We start from the raw sequence: 22862 nt of genomic DNA, 5'->3' as shown, positions 1-22862 counted from the left end.
AATAAAGAATTATACATTCACGTCAATAATTAAATTCAAAACGTATAAAGGAATCACTGACAAATAAGCGACGCCAAAAAAGCCAGTACGACGAATCGCTCAATCGATCGTTTCTACGCAGATTCGATCGAGCTAGTTGATAGGAGGAGGAACCAATTTAGGTGAACGTCGTGAGGGTCGCGAGTGCCGACAGAGGTGACGCTAATTGCGATCATATGAATGAAAGCGAGACGACGATGGGCGTCAATGTCAGATGTGTATACCGATTGGTATACGATGGATATTGCGATGGACATATCCTGGTAACACGAAGCGTTTGGCACAAAGCCTCTTTTTCCGACAGGGTATATATAAAGCGGCATTGGACAGGGTGCAGGACATATTATCCGAGCACCTTGGCGAGTACTGATCATCGGTAGCGCTAAAAAGGAGCTAAGCGATTCCATTCAACATGAAGGTTCTCGTGAGTATAAATTAAAAATTTTAATTCTGAAAATATCACAATATATCTTCTTAATTTTATATTGTTTCGCTTGCGATAAAAATAAAAAGACGACAGACGAAGATTGATATTTAATTGTATCTCCTATGTATTAGCTTTTATTTAAAATGCTTGGATTGCGTGAATAGATTATATTTTTTTGTAATAAATCAAACATATATTAAACAACTTTAAATTAACATATATTAATTAATTTTTTAATGCACATACATTATATTTATATTAAAATTAAACAGTTCCTTTCTCAGAACTTGCTTAAGTAAATACAAAAGATCGGAAATAAAATATAAAACTTTCTGTAGAACAATTTTTATTAACAATTTATAAAATAAATCTCTCTAATGATACATTTTTCAGATCGTTCTTTCTGTCGTTCTGGCTTGCGCCTTCGCTCGTCCATCACTGATTTACGCCAAGCTAACACCCGGGGCACCGATCGGCCTAGACGGCCGGGTAGTGGACACCGCGGAAGTAGCGTTGGCCAAGGCCGAGCACGCGGCCGCTCATATCAACGAGAAGATCAATCTGGCCCAGGAAGCTGTCAGATCGGCCGACGTGCTCGCTTACGTCGCGCCGGCGAACGTGGCCGTGATCGGCGGGGCCCAGCTGGTGGAACCGGTCGCGGTGGCGACGAAACTGGTGCCCGGGGCACCGATCGGGCTCGACGGGCGTGTCGTGGACACGCCGGAAGTCGCCCTCGCCAAGGCGGAGCACGCAGCGGCGCACGTCAACGAGAGACTCAGCCACGAGGTCGCGAGATCGGCCGCTTACGAACAACCGCTTGTCATCCTGAATCACGGTGCGCCGCTCGCTCGTCTCTATATCCATTGAATTAAATTTGTTAATAAAAAACGCACAGTAATGTTGGAATGTAAATAAATTTCGATCACTTTGACATGGCGTAATTCTGCGAGTATTTCATTTTGATTATCGCTCTCCTTTTGTACGTTAAAAAATTATAGCTAGAATTTTTGAAAATATCCTTGCGAGACTTACTCTGACTCGTACAATGCTCCGAATTAATATATTTTGCCACAAAATGTACCAATACATTTTTTATAACATTTGTTAATTGTAAAGCAAACATTTCACTTTCAAAGTTTGCGTAAAAATTAACAAAAATGCAATGTAACTAGCGACAAATGCTACGCAATTTAAGGCGTATCTTATGCAGAGAAAAATAAAAAATTAATAAAGAACATTTCATTATAATATCATATAATTGTATTATTATAAATTTCTCTCCAAAATTTAGAGCTTTATATATATATATTTATTTCACAAACGATCATGCCTTTTTCTTTATCGAATTACATAACGAAACTGTAATAGTTTGATGTGGTCACAGAAGAACGTATATCTAATTAGACATTTAAATGTTTATTACGAAAAGAGAGCAAAATTTTTTTATATACCATGATATTGTAATCGTTTGCATGAATTTATGTGGAGTTGTCAAAGTGATAAAGTAATGCCATTAAAGAGACGATGACTTCTTAATCTTAGGAAAGATCGACTGTTTACACCACAATGAAACGTCGCAATAATACCATTCATGAAATGCAATCATTACAAAATATGCCTTTTACAGATTTAGCAAGTGAACTCATTGTCCATGAAAATTATACGCTCGCCATTTTTATAAACTTTTAATTTAGGCTCATCAATCTCTGAATATCTATATCTATCACGATTAATGTTACAGTAAACGCTTCTTGTAATCCTTTATACTGCCAAGCATATGTAATCTTGCTAACAATAATGACATAATCATTGAAAGACGATGAGAATAATAGACTTATTGCGCACGATTTTTGGCCATTTCTCAACTGATTAATTTTTTAGGTCACCTCCATATGATCTAGGTAACATTGGCAGGCAGCTCCTTCGACGAGTTCAATCAATGAGTTTTTCGTCAGGATTATCGAAAAAAAAGCACCGGCCGCTCTGCTTTCTAGTGTTACACACACGTTATTTTCTTTTTCTTACTTAATGATTACGCGATTCTCCCGTTTCGCCGAATCGCACAATGTGAAATTTGCCCAATCTAAGAGAGCAAAAATATTTTATCCGCTTTGCGGTAAGATCTGCGCCTTGATGACTATCCCGCGCAATAATAGTCACACTGTCACTTTCGTAACATCGATATTTCTCGCTCGTCGAACGAACGACTCAGGGGTGGCCGCAACAAATCACTCGTCGATCCAATCGAGCGCGGCGATGCAGATTGATAAGCCGTATGATAGTGAAATAATAACGATGGGTGTTAATGAGCGAAACGGCGAGGAAAGGCGCGGCCCCTCCTACGATGACAGTAACGCGTCACCTTACTTGTTCGCATTTACCGGTGCACTTTGCAATGTACAATAAATTTTTATATCGCTCGATGTCAAAGGTGTTTGCGTGACACACCTCTTGCATACATCGTGCTCGGATCTATTCAACACATATTCGATGTATAAAACATATGCGTATGCCTTTATAGAAGATATTAAAATTATCTCTGGGTTCACCTTCTGAAATTACATTATTTATTACATTATATACATTATATTACATTAATAGACATTTATATAATAGAATAGAATTTTAACTTAAGAATAGAATATAAAATTTTATAATTTAATTATAGACTATAACTAGAAATATTATAAAATAAAATTAGAATATTTTGACTTAAAAGATTATAATTAAAAAACATAATTATAAAAGAATTATTATAAAAAAAATGATTATAAAAAATGTGATGATGAATTATCTCCGAAATATTTATGTGACAAATATATTTGAAGGCATGTTATATGAAATTATTACAGAGGTCGGTATACGCCTTAAACGTACTGCAGCAATTGCATTTTATATCACGGGAATGCATTCTCAATGCACTTTGTCCTTCGACTTTGAATCCTTCGAGTCGTTTGTTCAGGGCTGGTAAGTCATTTAGCGCTCAAACACGCCTTTGTTATTTTTCAACATCGTGAGGTCCATTCTATCAGTGGACGCGATTTAATCAGAGGCATTTGAAGCGGAGTAAAAAATAGACGTTCAAAAAATAGACGTTGATTCAATAACGCGATAAGGACAATGAAATATTGAATTAATATATGCATTATTAAATTTCTGCCGCAGAATTTTGATTTAAATTTTGGCAAAAAAAAAAAAAAGAAAAAATATCGTAAAAGAAAATTCGTGTAATCGAGATATCTTTCGACGTTAATTCCATGAATGAAAATTCCGGACCTGTCGCACGCATGCGAGAGAGATCGATGGCAATTTAAGTCTGTCAATCAAAATGCAATCGAGTGCACCATTAGCTGCCGCGATACATTTCCGATCACGAGTGCATAAATCCCGTTCAAATGTCAAGGTCATCAATAGTGAAAGAGAGAGAAAGAGAGAGAAAGAGAGAAACGAGAGAAGGAGATAGCCTTCCTTTTTCTGATCCCCAAGCAAACATCCCGGGTTAGCTGATCACCTCTTTGGCTCCCTCCAGGTCGTAATCGGTTCACATGGGAGGGGACGGACGAACGCGACTATAAATGGTACCGACTGGCCGTTCTCCAGAAACATAAAACGCCGAAGCGACGTCCGGCCCGGGTCCCTCAGTCCTGGGAGCGAATACTGACAGAGCAGCAGCGCTCTTTTTTATCAGGAAGAAGGCGTGGGAGCCCAGCGAAGGATACGAGCCCCTAGATCATCATGAGAGGCCTGGTGAGTGAATCCGGGATAAAGAAAAGTGAAAGGTTGATCAAAAGTAATCGCGAGAAATGTCGATCGCGCAACTCAATGATTCAATAAGCAATGATGATTCAACAATCGATTGTGCATTAGCGTTGAAATTGGGCGATTATTAAAATGAATCTAGGAATTTTTAAATAAAAAAAAAACGATTAGATAGATAATTGTATATAAAAAATAAAATATTGTGGCATCTTCCTCGATCTTTTCTTTCCTAGATTTTCTTGCTCGCCACGGCGGTGACCTGTAGAGCCGCGTACGTCGGTCCATCCCCGTACGGGAGCCCCTTGGTCCACCCCCAACCCCAGCAGATCGCCCCGAGCTACGCGCCACCGGCTCCAGTCGGCGAGGACGGAAACGTCATCGACACGCCGGAAGTGGCGCAGGCAAAGGCCGCGCATTTTGCCGAATTTGCGAGAGCCGCCGCCCGCGCGGCCCAGGACGAGAAGAATCAGCAGCAGCTGTCTGGTTACAATCCGCAGGTCTCATCGCCCACTTACAGCTACCCAACGACCGCTCAACCTACGGCAATGCCCTATCAGAGACAGGCCGATTATCAGCGACCTACTCCGATCTATCAGACGGCAAATCACGTGCCGGCACCACCAGTCTACGCGCCGCTCAATTATCAGCAACTCCAGCAATATGATGCTCGCGCAAATTTCGTGGACCAGAAGGATTACGCGTTACCCGCCAAGACCACTACCTTCGTGCCGGCGCCGTTGGCCGAGGACGGGACGGTCGTAGACACGCCGGAAGTGGCGGCCCTGAAGGCTGCCAGACTGGCCGAACTCGCCGAGGCCGAGGCTCGTGCCTACAAGCACGCGAGCGCTCATCCGAACGAAGACCAGGGTCAAGGTGAGCCAACGGAAGACCGATGACTTGTTGCGTGGGCTACGTAAAACGCGTAGGGCGTGGATACTACAATCCGCTCTCGCAGCGGCTTAACAAAATCTCGAAGTTCAATAGCTCGGCAGAGAATCTCTCGGCAAAAGCAGATTAGATAACAAAATTTTAGACACTGCCTTAACGTGAAAATATAATAAAACGATAGAAATAATATAATAAATGCTTACAATATTAAAGGTTAATTCTATTCTATAAAGGCATTTTATTATGTGTGATTTTAGCTTATTCTGGATCGCCGGTTGGTGCCGCTCCCGTCAACTACAATGCTAATCTAGGACATTATGGTGCTTCCCAACAATTTCTAGGATCCTCGTATCCTGGAACTCAGCCTTACTCCACGCAACAAGCATACAATCCGTCGTCGGGATACCAGCCTCAGCATTATCAGTCCCAGCGTCTGATAGGAACCTACTGATCTTGGCGCGAATCTGTACATACTCTAGATTAATAAATTGTTTTCCACTTTTCTACAGACTTTTATTTTAGATTCATCTTTTTAATCGCGTTTTTTTTTACAATATGTTCATCGCAAATACTTATATTGTGCCTTTTTTTCAAACACCTGATAATTGTGATATATAAAGACTGCTTAATAAAGATTTTATGGAAGGATAAACCTGAACATTTGTCTCTTGGTTTCTCCTTATTTTTTTTTTTTTTAGTATAAAATTAATAAAATTAATTTGATTTGAAGAGATTTAAAATAAATACTAATAAAATTATATTAAATTTTATATCTGGTTTTTGTATAAATTAATGAGCAATATAAATCTAAATTATTATTACAAAAAACATTTTATAATTTACACATATCATTAATTACACAATAATGCAGATTAACATTTCTAATTTAAATAGTGCATAGAATGCATACAAATGTCCGATTAACTAATTTCTACAAATTTCAAAAATAGTTTTATTAGTTTTCCTTTATAATTAATTGTGACATATTGGAAGACATTGAGAGAAAGATTAATATTTTGGGAGATTGAGATGCAAATAAATGAGATCAACTTAAGATTTTTTTCTCGTCGACAAGCACGGAGAAAAGAACTCGCGATACGCAGAATCTCTCGTGAAAGAAATCGCGGCAACTCACGTGATGCAATTCTTGTGTCTTAATCGAGATAGAAATCGGAAGAGCAAGAAGGGAGCGACCGGATCATCGTGGGATACCGATGAGGAAAGCTTTACGTTTTGTGCACCGCCGCGGGACAATATCGTAACAATCGTCCCGTACGACTGCGTGCATACAGTTTTATGCAAGCAAAAAGTCGAGAAGGAAAGAAGTGCAATGTTCAACGCAATAGAATTGGTTTATAATCGGCTATTCGATTTATCGTACCAAATTTATGCAATTTATATATCGATATCGATTTAAAAAAATTTTATGCGAGAGGGAGATATGACTCGATAAAATATTTTCTTATAATAAAAAATATTTTTATATTGAAATTTGTAACGATAAATATATAATATCTGTATTTATGAAAGAATGCATTGTGGGATGCATTTTTGTATTTCTCAGGAAAGACGTAATATTTACGATTCTAATCGACTAATCACAATTTAAATCTGGGAACCGAGAAATATCATGTAAATCCTATGGAAACATCGTCATCTAATGTTACAGTTGTGGATGTTGCCACATAGGTCACCGGCGTACGAAAGACGTGAGAAGAAACGAATGAGAGAGCGGAATAATAGCTTCGTTCCTCGAGAACGGACTCGAGCATCGTGATTCGGCATACCGCGCCATGGAAAGGTCAGGAATCGTAACTCGTCTATGATGCGGAATATCCATGAATGCAAGAGAGACGAAACGCAAAAGCGGATTGACGCGAGTTCTAGAGAATTAGAGACCTAAAATGGGATTTATTCGCGAAATCACGCTAAGCTAAAACATCATCCGAGTTTCGACGATACTTTACACACCGGAAAAATAGTCTCTCATCGAAATTTTTATTTACGAATGCAACCGCCCACATTTCCGTCAACGATTACACGAGACTACAAATTGGCCTCGATATAAAGATTCGAATTGAATGATATATATACGCCTACTTGACAGAAATTAAAAATTTCGCTGAGCTAGGATCGGCGGATTCTGCGCAGAATATCGGAGCCGTGGTTTAATTCGTTACGTGTTACCGGGGGATTTTGTATTATGAGATCCTCGTTTTGCGAGAGGATTTGCGCAACTATTGGTTGGTGTGAACAATCGACCGATCTCTTCTATCTCACCTTCGGATAAGCGTCGATTTGCATTACAACGAGAGCAAAATCATATAATCTTCTTCGTAATGACTCGCCTCGCCGATCCTCAAAGGATATTAATCTAATTTATCGCCAGGAGAAATTACGGAATACCGGCATAAAGTAAAGTGCAATATTCTTGGAGATTGCATGCGAGATGAATAATTTAAGTTAATACATTGCAATTTTAAAGAGAGTGATAAATATTTCTAAACAAAATCATTTTTCGGATTTCGGAAATTTAAATTTTATTTGTGTTTGCCAAAATTCATTCTTCGAATAATAAGATAGCAACTTCCGAAGCCCCGAAGATAATAAGCGGATAGTAAGAAGGCCTTGAAGGGATGGTCGAGTAATCCGTAATCCTGGCTGGTCGACCGTGAATCGGGTGTGTTTTTGCAACCGCAGAAAAGTTGGGTCCAATGCACGTTGCATTGGTGCGTTGCGGTGAGAAAGGTGATTGTGTAAAAAACACCGAGACGAATTAAACAAGACACCAATGCATCTCAATTGAATAGAATGCTAGAAGAATAATAATTAGGCAAAAATTAAACAAATTATTAAATATAATAGATACATGTGTATACATATGTTCACAGGAATAAAATATTTTATTATTTAAAGAAACGTACATATTTTGAACAAAGCTTTATCAAAGATTTAAATAAATATTGAATGTATACTTATTTTGGTAAAAAAGTATTTATCACACAAAATTAAACAAAGACGATCTCACTCGGTCTTTATCAATCAATCAATTTAATTTTTACTATATTAAACTGAACTGGTTATCGAAGCGAAATCGAAATATCATGCAAAAACGTCATTAATTCGCGATATTAAAAATCAGCACAATAATGTGCGCTTAAATATGCTCATTATATATGTCTTATTTGCGACTTGTAATAATATTGTAAAAGTATTTGGGTACTTAGCTTCCTTTTCAGGCTAAACCTTCCAGGTATTAAGGCCTTCCATCAACGTCAAGGTGTACCTATTGGGAAGGTATATTTTTATATAATTTTTAATATAATATATAATTTGTAATTTATTTTATAATTGAGAGTTTATATATCAGCGACGGTATGGTCATAAATGCGAGATCGCTAGGACTGCGCATTTGATTGCATATGCAGCTGTCACGGCCAGGCTTGCGAGGACTCAAGCCGAATGTCATCCATAACGGAATCAGATATGACGACGGAAATCCTATCGAAAACAATGAGTATACTTATGATGCAAATCAAAGGTCGATGACAGGTCGATGAACACATCGTTGACGCTAGAAATGAGAGATTCTAAATGAGATATGTATTTAATCACGTCAAAAAATCTTAATCTGAGAAAATAAATCAAAACTATAATGTTTCGACATTATCAAGTCGATCAAAAAATTTTTAGAAACAAAAAGAATATTAGAATTAAAAGTTTTTCATTTTTCGGATCAATGTGTTGAGTTTTCAACAGAAAATAAAAGACAGAAAATGTTATACGAATCATGTAGCGGAAAAACAGAACGGAACCTATAAAGATAATATCTGAACTAGTAGCCTCTGAGTAGGTGCACACCGAACTAATCAATTTCCAAGATTGCCATAGGCAAGGCCAAGTATCTCACGGCGCACGAACTTAACACCTACAATAACAAGTTCTACTTGTCGCCGATCATTTATCGGAGACCATCGACGTTGAACCCAAGCGTGTCGATTGGGTTGTCGACACGCCAGGAATGACTCTCATTAAATTTATCAATACTTTTTACAATTAATGACTATGTAATAATTAATCTGTCAATACAAAAGATAATGAATAACAAAAGCTTGAAATAAGTGGAAAGAGTAGAGATAAAAATTCTAGTCAGCTGATTTTGATTTGTGATAAGAAAGTAAAAATAAATGTTTAATGACAGATATAAAAAATTAATAATAATATTTTTGAATGATTCATGAAAATATTAAGATGACAAGAAGAGAAACCGGTTTCATCTACGACTGACGATGCAAGATAATGCGAGGCGGATTTGTCCTGTGTAGTTATCCTAGTATAGTTCGAACCATTAGCAAGGACGCAATTAATCGTGCCTGACGAAGTCAATATGCAATAATGGACTTCAGTAGATAATGATCTCTCATGTCGCATATTCTCGCGAAAGCAGATCTAAATAACGGTATGACAATATTAAATTAATTGACTGTAAACAAAAGAGAATAACAAAACTTGTTATGAGTTGCTGAGAATAATACATTCACAACGCGAATGTTTTTATATAAATTCTTGCAATAAGTTTCTAAAAATTTTATTTTCAAGTTTATATAAAAATTGAATTAAATAATATCACTCTCATTAAAGTCAAATGGATCAAAGGATGGACAAAAGCAGGAAGTAGTCATTTCTACGCCGCTCGATCTCATATACATATGTATTTTTTTCCATCATATATGTACGTACCGGATACAAGTACTCGCACGTGAAAAATAGGAAGCGCATGAAAAGTGACGCTGAAAATAGAGAGATGCATCAGCGCCGTTTGGGAGGTAGATAATCATATCTTAGTCTTTTTTCCAATTCTCTGAGGTAGCTAGAAGAGAAAACCGAGGGTCTCGAGTGATTCAGCGCGGTCAATCGATCGATTGACCTCACTGTCCACATCGATGCCAGTCGAACGAGCGGGAGTGCGGGTCTCGGGTCATCTTGAGATCTGATTTCTGCTTGCAAATTAATAATAACTGCGAGCCAGATTGTTCCAAGCGGGATTATAACCGTCGTTGTTCCAGGACGGATCGTAGGCGCCGGCGGCGACTGGATCAGCTGGACCGGCCGGCACGCGTCGCGCTTCCGCATTGTAAAGAGAAATGTACGGCCTTGGCTTGTTGGACTTCGGGTGTGTCAACTACACGACCGTCTGGGCCCAATGGGGCCGGTGGTCCGCTGCATGATAAAAGGAAATTGTGATATAAAACAAAATTCAAACAATTTGAAAACAAATAGACTTATCGTTAGCCGAATTAATTCTCTTATTAGATAAAGAAAATAATGACAGAGGATAAAATGTTGAAGAATAATTAACAGTAAATTAAAAGAGATAAAGATCTATGTAATTTGATTGAATTTAAATATAATTAAATATAAAAATAAAAACGCTTTAAAAAAATTAACTCACAATCAGAATGAGATCAAAATATGTTCGTCGGAAACGAACCTGTAATGTGGAATATAATTTCCGGAAGTATAAGGCCCATTAGGCCCAGCGTAAGCACCGACTGGTCCTGGCCCCTTTGGCGCACGTGCATTAGCTTCCGCTAAAGCATTCAAATGAGCAGCTTTTAATTGCGCGACTTCCGGCGTGTCCACCACACGACCATCTGGACCCAGTGGTGCTGGAGAAGCGTGAGGCCCGTACCACTGTGGAGCCGCTAGAATAACGCTCGACATTGCGAAGAAGATAATCTACAATATAAATTTTATTAATCCTCATTATTTTTTGTATAAAAAATTTTTAATTATATATAATAAATTTTCCTCAATATTAGAATATAAAAATAATTAATATTAATTAATATTAATTAATAATAAATTATAAAATTATTAATAATATTAGATAACGATTGATGAACATAATCATTAAACGATGAATATCAATGTTGATGATAAAATTAATTTTGTAATCATTTAATATCGATATAGAGATAAGAAATATAAGAAATAAGTATAAAAAAATATATAATAAGGAATATTAAAATAATCTCCAAAAATATACTATTTTGTTGTATCTATTTCGAGATCTTAAAAGTACTCACGAGAGATCCGATCATTGCGGCGAGTCCTGCTGCGTATGCACCGAAGAGATATTGCCTAGATCCTCGGCACTACTCGAACTATCGACATGTGCGTTTAGATCCGCATTATAACTGCCACCAACATGCATGGTGCAATTTATAGGGGGTACGATCGAGTACATCGCCCCTCTACCTGGTCTCGGCGCGGGGTACAACCACACCCAGAGAAATGCTCTCCTTAAGTATGACACGTGCCCTGCCCTGTAACATTTAACGTGCGTTAACAATGAGGCTCGATGTATATGTTTGTCCCGCAACCTCGAGTTGCGCATAAAAGTGCGAGCTATGCGAGCTCTATGCACGTAAGTTATCCGCGGATGCAAGTCGCAATCATCGGCGACTCTGACTCTTGCCAAAATGATTACGGGGCCAAGGAGCAACGGGGCTTAATAAGAATCTTTCCAACGTGGTGCAACAGTGCATTGTTTTCTCATAGATGACAATATGACAGTTAGAAATTTACTGCATCGGAAAATGTGGTGTGTTGCGCACAGAAATAATTGTGCGTTTAACTTTCATGCAATTTATATAAAAATTTATAAATATTTATAATAGAGGAAGTATTTTTTTATCATACAATTATATGCAACATAATGATGTAAATAAAAATATTCTTATCATTATATATCTTTATATATATTTTTAATTTTTATAATTTAAAAATTTAGTATCTTTTTTTTCTAAAATTTTTATCTTTGTGAATTCAAAGATTTGATGCATAATTTTTATTACAAACATTTAATATATTTAATATTTAATTAACGTAATAAATTTCTCAGTAATTGTATTTATTAATAATCATATGATTAAGAAAAATAATAAATGATCTATTTTACGATATTAAGTAAAGAAATCTATCGATCTATTTAATATAAAATAATATTTTTTACGACTCTAAATAATTTATAATTATGATATATTACTTTTTGGAGTGTTATCGCGACTCATATAATGTAATTAATGGAATTATTTATCCACACGTGTATCGAATCAATCACAATAGTGTGTCACGGGGTGGCAATAACAATTGTTCAGATACTAGAGTGAACGCAGTTTCGCAATTGACCACCTCGTTCATCGATCGAGCCCTATTCGTACGGCTGATCTGAAAGGAATTGCGCATTTGTCACCAACGCAATTTCCACGAGAGTGTTTAGGCGTTTAGTCGTGCCTGACAGAGTGACTAGTCACGTGTCGATCATTCGCGATTGACAACTGAACTTGTGTACCTCTATCGCGACTAAGATCTTAGCACATCGTCAGCATTCTATGTTGCAAAACTAAACAACTGCGAGAAAAACTTGTTATGTTATCTGCGAAATAAATTCGCGCTCTATATATATAAATTATTATTTATTATTGAACAAACGAAAATGACAAAGACAGAAGAGATATAATTAATCATCTTTTTTTACACATTCTGTACATAAAATCATCTAGCCACGATATCCTTGCGATTTATCTGTATAATGTAAAGGAAAAATAATTGCGTATCGTTTCATCTCATATATTATTTGCAATAATTCTCATACTTTATTTGCAATTATAATATTATTACATTTACGTGCGTATACGCACACGTGACGTTTTTATAATCATCGTGGAGATACGCTCGAAGCCACTACTCTCCTTTATACTATGAATGCTCTACTTTCTTAAACTAAATCAGTGAAAATGTCACTAAAGCTAAAAATAAGTTTCATCAAAGACCAATGAGTTCATTGATCTTCAATGAAAACACACACATTTTGCTTCTCTGTCTTTCATTAAATATGGCAGTAAGATTTCACTGAAAAATCATCTCCGCTATCTCCGATACCAATTGATTTTTCTCAGTGAGATTTCACCTATACTTTGCTATACTATATTTATAATTTAAACCATTGCTTATCAATGATAAATCCACTGATTTCATTTAAGAAAGATAATACACTGATTCCATTTACATATCTCTATTCCGTAATACGTTCATCAACGAAGAATTCACCAGGCAACATTCGTATAAGGATTGAGATGTGACAGATGAGCGATCTTGGATACCTCCGCGGCATAGGCTGCCAAATGCGCGGCCTTGGCATGGGCTACTTCCGGCGTGTCGACCACTCGACCGTCGGGGGCTAGTGGGGCCGGCGGTCCGTGATACCCGGCGCCGATGTAATTGTCAACGTAACTTCCGTCCGCGGGATATCCGCCGTGATGCGCCGCTCTGGCTGCCTCAGCTGCGTATGCCGCCAGATGCGCTTGCTTGGCATGGGCTACTTCCGGCGTGTCGACCACTCGACCGTCGGGGGCTAGTGGGGCCGGGGGGCCGTGATAATGTCCGGCTTGCACCCCGTATGCCTGATAAGGCGTATACGAGGGCAAGGCTAGCGCCGACAATGAAAGACACGATAAGATGATCTGTGATGAAAGAATGGACACAGATTATAGAGAGATTTAATTACACAATTTACTGATATCGAGTAGTAATGAAATCAAATGATAATAATGACATTAAATAAATAGTAAAGTTATCGATGAAGGATCCAAATCAGTGCACGTTTGAATTTTATAAAACAGGGGAAAATAGAAATTTTTACGCAGTGCACAATTTTTAATATTCAATAAGTGCAAAAGATTCTTTGTTAAAGGATCATTTAAATATACAAATTTTATGCGAGAAACTATTCAATAATATGATAATTTCAAACAAAATTTTTGATCTGGATTTTATTGATTATTCTTTGAAAAAGAGCCCTCTTTTTATAAATTAAATAGAAAATTATTAAAGACTTGTAATATACAAAAGAACAGAGAATCTATGTACTCACGAAGGACTTCATGCTTGTGCGCATTTATCCGAGATGAGGCGAATCTCTGTTCATTCGATCGGACTATGTAGACCTTATATAGCCGGCGAATACTACAGACTATCCCTATCTCTGTACGTTAGTATTAAATAGCGTAAACGAAACGTAGACGCAGGCCTTGCTTGATTTTCACATAATAGGAACGCGAGGAGGGAGGCTGGTTTTTCTATTCGATTCTGAGAAGCGAGATGGAGATACATCGAAGGGGGCTATCTTGACTGAACTAGAAAAGAAACTGAAATATTATAGAGCGTAGCGAGAAAGAGAACTTGAAAGAAAGACAGGGAAAGAGAGTGAAAAAGAGAGGAAGAGAGGGAGGCTGGAATGTAAGAGCGAAATTATGATTGCGTCAACGAAAACGCGAGCAACGAGCGATGTTGTACAATTGGTGCGACAAAAAGTATCAAAGACATAGAAACACTTTAACCGAGATCGATCGAATTTTCGTCGATTTTGATTATCGATGAATGCTCTGAAGAAAGAATCAAGATTGAAACCGAAAAATCAAGAGAAATATTAAATCAAAAAAATGTTTATTACAATATCTAATAATAGATAGACTGTATCTGTCTAGTAATGTTGTCTACTATTAGACAAATAATATTTGTACATCATCTTTAATATTATTAATTTTTCTTTTTTTTCTGTTAAATTTAATACTATCTATTGTTTTGAGAAAAATATCTTGGTATATCTTCAGAATTAAAATTGCTATCAACATGGATGTTTTTTACCATAATTAAATAATGAAAATTGTATGACGAAAGTCATAAGTTTTTTTGCACTAATGACTATATCAATGATCTGCGGTTATTATATTGAATTGAAGGCTATTGAAAATTCCGTCACGTAGATACTGCGTCTAATTGCATAATGAGCTATTGCGCGATTTACTTCGAAAACAATGCTATAAAGAGTAATTAAATATATCTAGCCTGATTCCTTCGTTGCAGAATCTAATAAATGATCAATGATTAGATGGATGTGTAAATAATTGTTACATTACATTGAGAAATTGTATCGCTACGAGACAGTTTCGCGTCGTTGATGCGATGCAGAAATATCGAGAAATGTGCATTTTGTAAAAACTAAACTATCACTTTTTACTTTTAAATGTTGGTTGAACGGTATTCGTATTAGAATGGAGGGAGTGATGATGTTAGGTAAGATTAAATCGTCAATTGTATATAAAGCGAGTATTTCGCGCTCGATATTTATAAAACAGTGACATTCCATTTAAGATTGAGCATAACTAGTAATGGAGTCTCTGGTAAGTAATCTTCTTGTGCTGTAATAATTTCTACAGAATTAGTCAAAACCGTTAGTTACATATTATATCATCATCCGTTATTCCATTAAATAAATTTTAAAATTATAAAAAAGAATTTATGAAATACTAGATGTGAAAAAATGACCAAGACTCTTCCCAAAAATCTGTAGATTAACTTTGCTAAAATATTATGAATAATTAATATCGATTACATTCGTAGATTATCTTGATAACCGTCGTTGCCATAATTTCGGCTACACCGACGTATTATCAATATCATGGACCACCCGCGCCGATAGGTCACGATGGCAGAGTCATAGATACACCGGAAGTAGCCCATGCCAAAGCGGCACATCTCGCCGCCGTGGCGGAAGCTGCCGCGAAAGTTCCGTACGGTCTGACTTCCTATGCGAGAAATCCGGACTATCATGGATATTCGAAACCGGTATCGGTCAGTCGTCAGATGTATCACAGTGGACACGGATATCACGGACCACCTGCTCCGTTAGATCACGAAGTAAGATTCTGTCATATACGCTCAATCAATACTTCTTTACAATTGAAGAATTGCACTAATAGATTCAAAATTAAAATCGATATAAAAATCAAAAGAAATATTGAGATAAACATTCATTACAATGTAAATTAAAAATGTGTAAATCTTGTATTAAGTTTAGATAAATTTTCACGTCTTCAAAAAAAAAAAACTGAATTATACTTCTAATTATGCGAGATTTTTATCTTTATTAAATTAATTTTACTTTGTGTTTTCTAGATAATGGGATTTATAGTAATTAATTTGACAATACGTTGATAGATGAAAGTTTATATATCACTGCTGTTTCTCTATCGCTCTTTTCATCTCTAGGGTCGCGTAGTAGACACGCCGGAAGTGGCCCGAGCGAAAGCCGCGCACTTGGCGGCTTACAATCACATAGCTTCCTCGGCACCTGTCGGCGAGGATCATCCCCAGAGTTATGATCATCATTATTATGGCGCTTCGTAAATCCCTTTGTTTCACGACGACAGAATGATCAACACCCCCAAAATAGAGCATACTAGACACGCTCATCTTGTCGCCTATGCTAATGCTCTTCACGCTTATGATGACGCTTACTGATTTTATTAATTAAGGAAGCACGGCGCTGTAATCGCTAATTATTTTGCATTTCACCAATAATATATATAAAGTTCAATAAAATTTAATATAAATGTAAAACTGGTATGTTTCGTGAAGAACGCATTTCTCAATTTTATTATGTAGTACATGATGTAATCTCTCTTCGAGTTTCACGATACGTCGTAAATTATTTAGTATTTCGCTTCGATCGTAACTTTCAGACTGAACCACAAGACTCATGATTATTGTTATCTAAAATATGTTTTAGATCATAAGAAATATAAAGCATCTTTTTATTATCTGATTTCTCTTTCTTATTTCATTATGGTATCACTAACGCACACTAAATAGATTAAATATTTCTTATATTAACGACAATATATATGTACTACAATTAAATCTTAATTGATATTAAGATAATATTGTTTATTTGCCTGTGAATGTTACTTTTAACTGTAAAAGATAATTTACACTATAATATGATTTACATCATAAAAATATATTCATTCGCTATCAACATACATCTGCTCGGATAACATATCCTCTTTTTGCACTCGCGAATTAATCAGATGAATGATTGATCCGATCACTTAACTATATCTCGAACTATTCTGAATATGTCACAGTCAAATTCAATTCAAGGTTCGCAACATTTCATGTTTCTTTCAAGCAAATGATTCCGAGATTAAGCTCTATATATTTTAAAACGTTATTTTAATTGTAATAAGTTTTTTAATCTACAAAAAATGCAGATTTGACAAATGATTATTGCACTGTAGTCAATTTTACACATTAAACCTTTAATACGTATTTATTTTATTTTAATTATGTTTTATTTATGATTAATTTTAAATATAGTATCAAAGATTCTTTCTTTTACTTATTCATCAATTTTGAATAGATTTCTCCTATAATGAAGCAATCTTCCATATAAGTAAATCTCAGCATCTTATTTAACTTGTAATTATCTTAACACGCGAAGAATTCACTGTTCGCTTAACGACATATAATCATTCGATCTTCCTGATCGGCATTTATGGATCGCCGCGAGATCGATGCTTCTCAGCCCACGGATTACGTATGCTTGAAAGAATATGCGAAGTTAGCCAGCTAATTGTAAATGTCGCTTAATGGGCATTTATAAGATACCCACCTCGATTGTGCTTCGTGCACTTATACTACTAATAGACAATAGGGTCACCGGGCGTGCCGAGATTATCTCGAATTCCAAGGAAAAGGGCTTTTGTTCCCCTAAGTTGTTGCGTGATCTATCCGTTATTAAAACGCCCACACAAGTATAAGAAAAATGCCGCATCTATATTTGAGATAATAAAAATGAGTGAAAATTATTCTCTTTTTTTACACATAGAAATTGTTAAGACATCTTAAATATTAAATAATAGGTCACATGTGATGTGGAAATTATATGTATATAATATATGTGTTACATATTAGATATCTATCTTCTATTTATGTTAATATTTTTTAAATATTTCTTAGCAATACACATATATACTATATATAGATTTCAATAAATTACCAATTTTTTAAATAATTCACTTTTCAATTAATATCTTGTTTTTTTGAAATAGCTTTTTACAATTTTTTATCAATTATTTAAGAGTTCAAAATTTCAGTTATTAATCGATTATGAACTCACTCCATTTATGTACTAAAAAAAGCTCTCTTCTAGATAAAATTTTCAAAAAATAATTAATATATTTAAAAAATTTATATTTATATTTTTATTTTCGCAAAAAAGACTATCATTTTTTAATAAAATGGTATTCTCTTCTCCATTTTTCGAAATTTTCTTTTATATATTTATGCGCTATTAAGCATTTCAAACAATATGCATGAGACTCGCATAAAGCAAATTTCGTCAGGAAATGAGACCTTGGAAATGAGATCCGTGAGGAATTTCCGACAGCGAGTAAAAAGTCGCGATCGCACATCTGATACATATCGACTACGTCAAACAGCAATCCGTTCCGTCTGTTCATCCAAGAAAAATGTTTCGATTTCGAGGACGCGTGACCGACCTTCATTCTTACCGGATAATCGCTCTCTTTTTCTACGTCGCACTTCATATATTTTGATCATACTTCGTCTCTCTTTCACTTCCATTTCCACCTTTCGGTAGTTTTACTTTGATATCGGCAGGGACGGCCGTTGATCAATTTCTCAGTATATCGGTAATTTATGGTAACATAAACGGGAGGAAGCCTCCTCTGCCAAATATGCAGTACGCAACCTTGCCACTTTTTTTATAAAAATATTTAAATTTTTGCATGTTAAGATAGAAATCTATCCATAAAGAATTATTTGATACTTATATTAATATTATCATAATTATATCATATAAAGTATAAATAGATACATTAACTTTTGGAGCAAAAAATTTAGTACAATCTCGATGAATTGTTCATTCTACCTTGAATAGAGATCTTCCTATATATATTCCATGAATGCGATGACAGGATTAAATATTATTAATTAAATATTAATTAAAACGACGCAATTCAAAACTAGAAAACATATATTATTATGCCATTGAATTATTATTATTACACAAAATTGTCTTAATACATTTACGAAAATAATGTGCTAATTACTCATAAATAATCGCTAAAACTCATTAACACACTGCATAAATATGCGCGCGCGCGCACGCACACACACACACACACACGCACGCACACGCACGCACACACACGCACACACACACACATATATATATACACACAAAAAATATCTATTTTTATATTTGTTACAGTTACAGGTTTCTCGCGAGAACAGCCATTAACTATCATTTTCAAAATAATAAAGAAAAATTTACGGGTCGAATTACCTTTCACACGCAATCTCAACAGCCAAAGCTGATCAATTTTTTGTTCCGCTGCGAATCGCACTGTATTTCCTGGTAGAGTACATTGAGCCCTTGTATCAGTAGTCGCTCTTGACGATGATGAACGTGAGAGACTCTCGGCCAAAGAAGTAGCCGACAACGCAAAACTGACCTCGGCAGGTACGAGGAAAACATCTCTCTCCTCTCCTCGGGCAGATTCAGGCGGGTACGATGTGGCAGCGTCTCATTAACGTAATGTCAATGTCAACACTTTGAGATATGTAATATTTGCTACAGGGCGTGGTCCCCTCCTACGGGTTGACGACTCCCTACCAGTATTCACATATATAAAAGGAGATCCGAGTCTCCACATGATACGACATAGCAATCGCATACCTAAGGGCGAGTACTGGTAATCCAGCAGCGCACTGATAAGGCATGAAGGTTCTCGTAAGTACTATATCTGCTAGCAACAGATTCAGCAAAGAATTCTTTAAAACTAGCATCTTACATGTAAAAATTTAATTTGATTTAATTTAATCATAATAATAATAATATTTGTCTATTAATTTAATTAATCAGTATTATTCTCCATCGATTATTGACTGTTCCATATTTTTTGAATTTGTAATTTGGCAGACTTTTCAAAAAAGGATTATGCATAAAAATTATCTTCGTTTCGCAGATTGTACTCTCCGCGCTCTGCGCCATTGCGGTCGCAAATCCGATTTACCTAGCTTATCGCACCGGCGTGCCACTCGGGCCTGACGGTAAAATCCTGGACACCCCGGAAGTGGCGCAGGCAAAGGCGGCGCATCTCGCTACTCAAGCTTACGAGGCCGTCAGAAACACGCTCGGCTATGCACCCGCCCTGGCCATTTATGCACCTGCAATTACGTACGGCGCACCCATCGGCGTGGACGGTCGGGTGGTAGACACACCTGAGGTCGCCCAGGCCAAGGCTGCCCATCTCGCCGCTCACGCCCAAGTACGAGACATTCGCGTTTAAAGACGATTGCACAAGCGATTTAAATTGTTTTACATTAGCGAATTGCGCGATGACTTTAGAAATGTTATGTGTTTAGATACGAACTATGAAATTGCTAGCAGATATATTTATGTCATTATCTTCTCACTTCTTTTCATTTTTATTCACGCAGGAGGCTGCCAAGACGGTCGGACTAGCTCCATACGGAGCTTTGGCGTACGCTCCTTCGCCTGTATTATATGGTTACGCTCCACTTGGATCCGACGGCAGAGTAATAGACACCCCCGAAGTGGCGCAAGCTAAGGCTGCGCATTTTGCCGCTCACGCTCAGGAAACTGCCAGAAACGCTGTTCAACAAGTGTAATTATTAAAAACTTCGATACACCGCGCATATATATTGGTCAAATCTGTCTCTTGATCTCTTAATCGGAGATACTCGTACCACGTTCTTCATGGATCTGAGGAATCTTTGACAATAAACGAACCATGTTTAAATATTATGCGATTTATATTATTGTTCCTTACTTAATCATACTTGACGTATGACAATTTAACAGACAAAACTTTATTTCCTATATCGCACGCGTGATTTGAGACATAAAAGCAAAATGTTTACAAATGTAATATTTAAATTATGTTAAGTTTAATTTTTAAAAAATTCACATTATGATCAAAAACAAAAAAAAATTCTAAAAAAAAATATTACCGATCTAGATATCGTCAATTTATACATTGCGCGGCATGTCCAATTTGGAGCGCCTGTCGCGCCATGGCCAATGCGCCGTCTTTGGTTTTATGGCCGCCGATAAATCGAACGGAATGTACAAACACGGCGTCTTCGATATTGCAGGCTTCCACAAGCGCCTCGTTACGTAAACCGCCCCATGCTTCCGGTAAAAACATCCTGCATACAAAACTACCCAACGCTACCGGCATACACTGAACCCGGTAGTTGTCATCAGCTTCAAAAACGGCATATTTTATCGATGGCGAAACATTCATTTCTTTTTCCAATTGAAATAAATGTTCCTTCCATGGTACAGTTTGCGACAACAATATTATCTCGCCGCTCGAATCAATCTTTCGAAAATTTTTTACACATTATATTTAAACATTATATAGAAATGTATATGATATATATTTGAAATGTTTTACTTACTTTAAATCGATCCTTCACAGCTTGTTGTACGATATCTTTTGCTGGCAGCCAAACGTTTTTTGCATACTGTACAAATTCCAGAAATTCCTCCAAAACCAAAGCCATAGCTCTTTCAAATTGTTCTTCGATATTCACATCTTGGCTATTCCATTGAGGATTGAGTCTACTCACTCGTGAGCTTAAATCAGTAGCTATTCGATACCTGAAACAGATAGCAATGTAATATATTGAAGAAAAACAATGTAGCACACAGCGTTAGAAATACTTACAATGGTTCCGCATCATACATTGGCACACCGTTATCTATAGCATCAATTTCTTTAATTAGGGTATCATAAATTTTTTTGAAGATCTCATCAATGACTCTGTTGTCTGTTACTTCTGGAAGTACATTCTTTAATATTGCATGACCAAAATGACCATAAATCAAGCCTGCACTGCTTAATTTTATTGTCCAGTTGTATTCTGGTTTTTTCATAAGACTACTCATTGTTTCCTGAAATTCCCTGATACAACAAAAGATATTAATTAAAAGTAACAAAATAGTGTTTCATAATGTATAATATATTATTATACCTCATATGATGGTCGTATCGATGCTTGGAGGGATCATATACTCCACCAACATCTACTACGATATCACAGGTTTCTAAGACACTTTGAGTTCGAGATCTAAAAATATAATGCTATGGATTCTGTAACCCAATATAATTCTACTCATTTTATTTCCATTATAAAATTTTCTCTTTTAATTCTGTTAGACACAATTTTTATTTTCAAGAGTCTTAAATAATTACCTCACAATAGAAGCATTCTTGTACTGTGGTAACAACTTTAAGAGAGCACATGCGAGCACCTCGTCACAATGAAAAGTGCCATCATGTGTGCCGATTTTTACAGTTAATTCTGCCAACATCATTTTCCTCCACTGAAGAACACTAGCTATTTTATTGGAACGTGTACTTATAAGTATCTTCTCTAGTTCACGTTTACTTATAGCTGCCTGAAAACTCATATCATTATACTAAATTACGTTCTAATGCTATGCTGAGGGCAATATATTCTATCGATTTATTGCCAATGATTCTCATCAACATGGAGCAAAAATATGTAATAAGCAATAATCCTTTTGAATTGGGGTTGGATGTGTGTCGAAAAACAACTTCGAAAAACGTGAAAAATGTTCGCGGTTCGCAAATAAATTAAATATCGTGGTAAATTTCCTAGTCGTCACTTTGTAATGATTCCCGTACATTAGCGGAATGACGCGCGATACGTAGTAGAGGCATCGACCGAATAAAACCTGTGCGCTCATTGGTTTATCGCGCACGCGTCATTGCGCTGGTGTGCGGAAGCCATAATGCTTGACAGCTTTGCCAAATATTGC

General features: G+C 36.4%; 4 protein-coding genes and 1 long non-coding RNA gene across 6 annotated transcripts; 1 reads left to right on the top strand and 4 right to left on the bottom strand.

The window, feature by feature from the left end:
- Nucleotides 1-384: 384 nt before the first annotated feature.
- LOC126852488 (uncharacterized) lies at nucleotides 385-20816 on the top strand. Its single transcript, XM_050597324.1, has 10 exons — nucleotides 385-463; nucleotides 860-1312; nucleotides 4459-5098; nucleotides 5371-5561; nucleotides 15581-15877; nucleotides 16229-16364; nucleotides 19431-19508; nucleotides 19765-19778; nucleotides 20014-20316; nucleotides 20489-20816. Exons 1-10 carry the CDS (start codon nucleotides 452-454, stop codon nucleotides 20678-20680), a joined length of 2316 nt encoding a protein of 771 aa, XP_050453281.1. The 5' UTR covers nucleotides 385-451; the 3' UTR covers nucleotides 20681-20816.
- On the bottom strand, nucleotides 9807-11352 carry LOC126852218 (pupal cuticle protein-like). Its single transcript, XM_050596765.1, is given in 4 exon segments — nucleotides 9807-10254; nucleotides 10256-10333; nucleotides 10605-10852; nucleotides 11203-11352. Coding segments are annotated over 4 exon segments (474 nt in total). The 5' UTR covers nucleotides 11218-11352; the 3' UTR covers nucleotides 9807-10121.
- On the bottom strand, nucleotides 12753-14182 carry LOC126852219 (cuticle protein 2-like). The gene is made up of 2 exons (XM_050596766.1): nucleotides 14052-14182; nucleotides 12753-13641 (listed from the first exon to the last, which is right to left on the bottom strand). The coding sequence occupies exons 1-2, from the start codon at nucleotides 14073-14075 to the stop codon at nucleotides 13225-13227; spliced, it is 441 nt and encodes a 146-aa protein (XP_050452723.1). The 5' UTR covers nucleotides 14076-14182; the 3' UTR covers nucleotides 12753-13224.
- LOC126852223 (uncharacterized) lies at nucleotides 16588-19765 on the bottom strand. Its single transcript, XR_007687800.1, has 3 exons — nucleotides 19332-19765; nucleotides 17634-17795; nucleotides 16588-17563 (listed from the first exon to the last, which is right to left on the bottom strand). It is a non-coding gene; the product is annotated as an uncharacterized LOC126852223 (long non-coding RNA).
- LOC126852209 (MYG1 exonuclease) lies at nucleotides 20536-22789 on the bottom strand. Of its 2 annotated transcripts, none has more exons than XM_050596753.1 (6): nucleotides 22273-22789; nucleotides 22052-22147; nucleotides 21745-21981; nucleotides 21476-21677; nucleotides 21023-21396; nucleotides 20536-20663 (listed from the first exon to the last, which is right to left on the bottom strand). In XM_050596753.1, exons 1-5 carry the CDS (start codon nucleotides 22488-22490, stop codon nucleotides 21037-21039), a joined length of 1113 nt encoding a protein of 370 aa, XP_050452710.1. In that variant the 5' UTR covers nucleotides 22491-22789; the 3' UTR covers nucleotides 20536-20663; nucleotides 21023-21036. The 2 variants fall into 2 exon arrangements, with proteins under 2 accessions (XP_050452710.1, XP_050452711.1); XM_050596754.1 differs by having other exon boundaries at nucleotides 22052-22161; nucleotides 22273-22463.
- Nucleotides 22790-22862: the final 73 nt, after the last annotated feature.

The sequence above is a fragment of the Cataglyphis hispanica genome, chromosome 10 (assembly GCF_021464435.1).
Source record: "Cataglyphis hispanica isolate Lineage 1 chromosome 10, ULB_Chis1_1.0, whole genome shotgun sequence".
NCBI lineage: Eukaryota > Metazoa > Arthropoda > Insecta > Hymenoptera > Formicidae > Cataglyphis > Cataglyphis hispanica.
Note: the sequence above shows the minus strand (reverse complement) of the source record. Positions and strands in the feature narration are given on the sequence as shown.

What these genes read in the sequence shown, in the direction of transcription:
- LOC126852488 (XM_050597324.1), top strand. An exon ending in AGCGTCTGATAGGAACCTAC is followed by an intron (nt 5,562 to 15,580) that starts TGATCTTGGCGC and finishes TTACATTCGTAG; the next exon opens with ATTATCTTGATAACCGTCGT. An exon ending in TCATTATTATGGCGCTTCGT is followed by an intron (nt 16,365 to 19,430) that starts AAATCCCTTTGT and finishes CCCTTGTATCAG; the next exon opens with TAGTCGCTCTTGACGATGAT.
- LOC126852219 (XM_050596766.1), bottom strand. Translation starts at nt 14,075, where the DNA reads ATGCGCACAAGCATGAAGTCCTTC. An exon ending in GCACAAGCATGAAGTCCTTC is followed by an intron (nt 13,642 to 14,051) that starts GTGAGTACATAG and finishes CTTTCATCACAG; the next exon opens with ATCATCTTATCGTGTCTTTC.
- LOC126852209 (XM_050596753.1), bottom strand. Translation starts at nt 22,490, where the DNA reads ATGAGTTTTCAGGCAGCTATAAGTAAACGTGAACTAGAGAAGATACTT. An exon ending in AAGAATGCTTCTATTGTGAG is followed by an intron (nt 22,148 to 22,272) that starts GTAATTATTTAA and finishes TTATATTTTTAG; the next exon opens with ATCTCGAACTCAAAGTGTCT. An exon ending in CGATACGACCATCATATGAG is followed by an intron (nt 21,982 to 22,051) that starts GTATAATAATAT and finishes TTGTTGTATCAG; the next exon opens with GGAATTTCAGGAAACAATGA.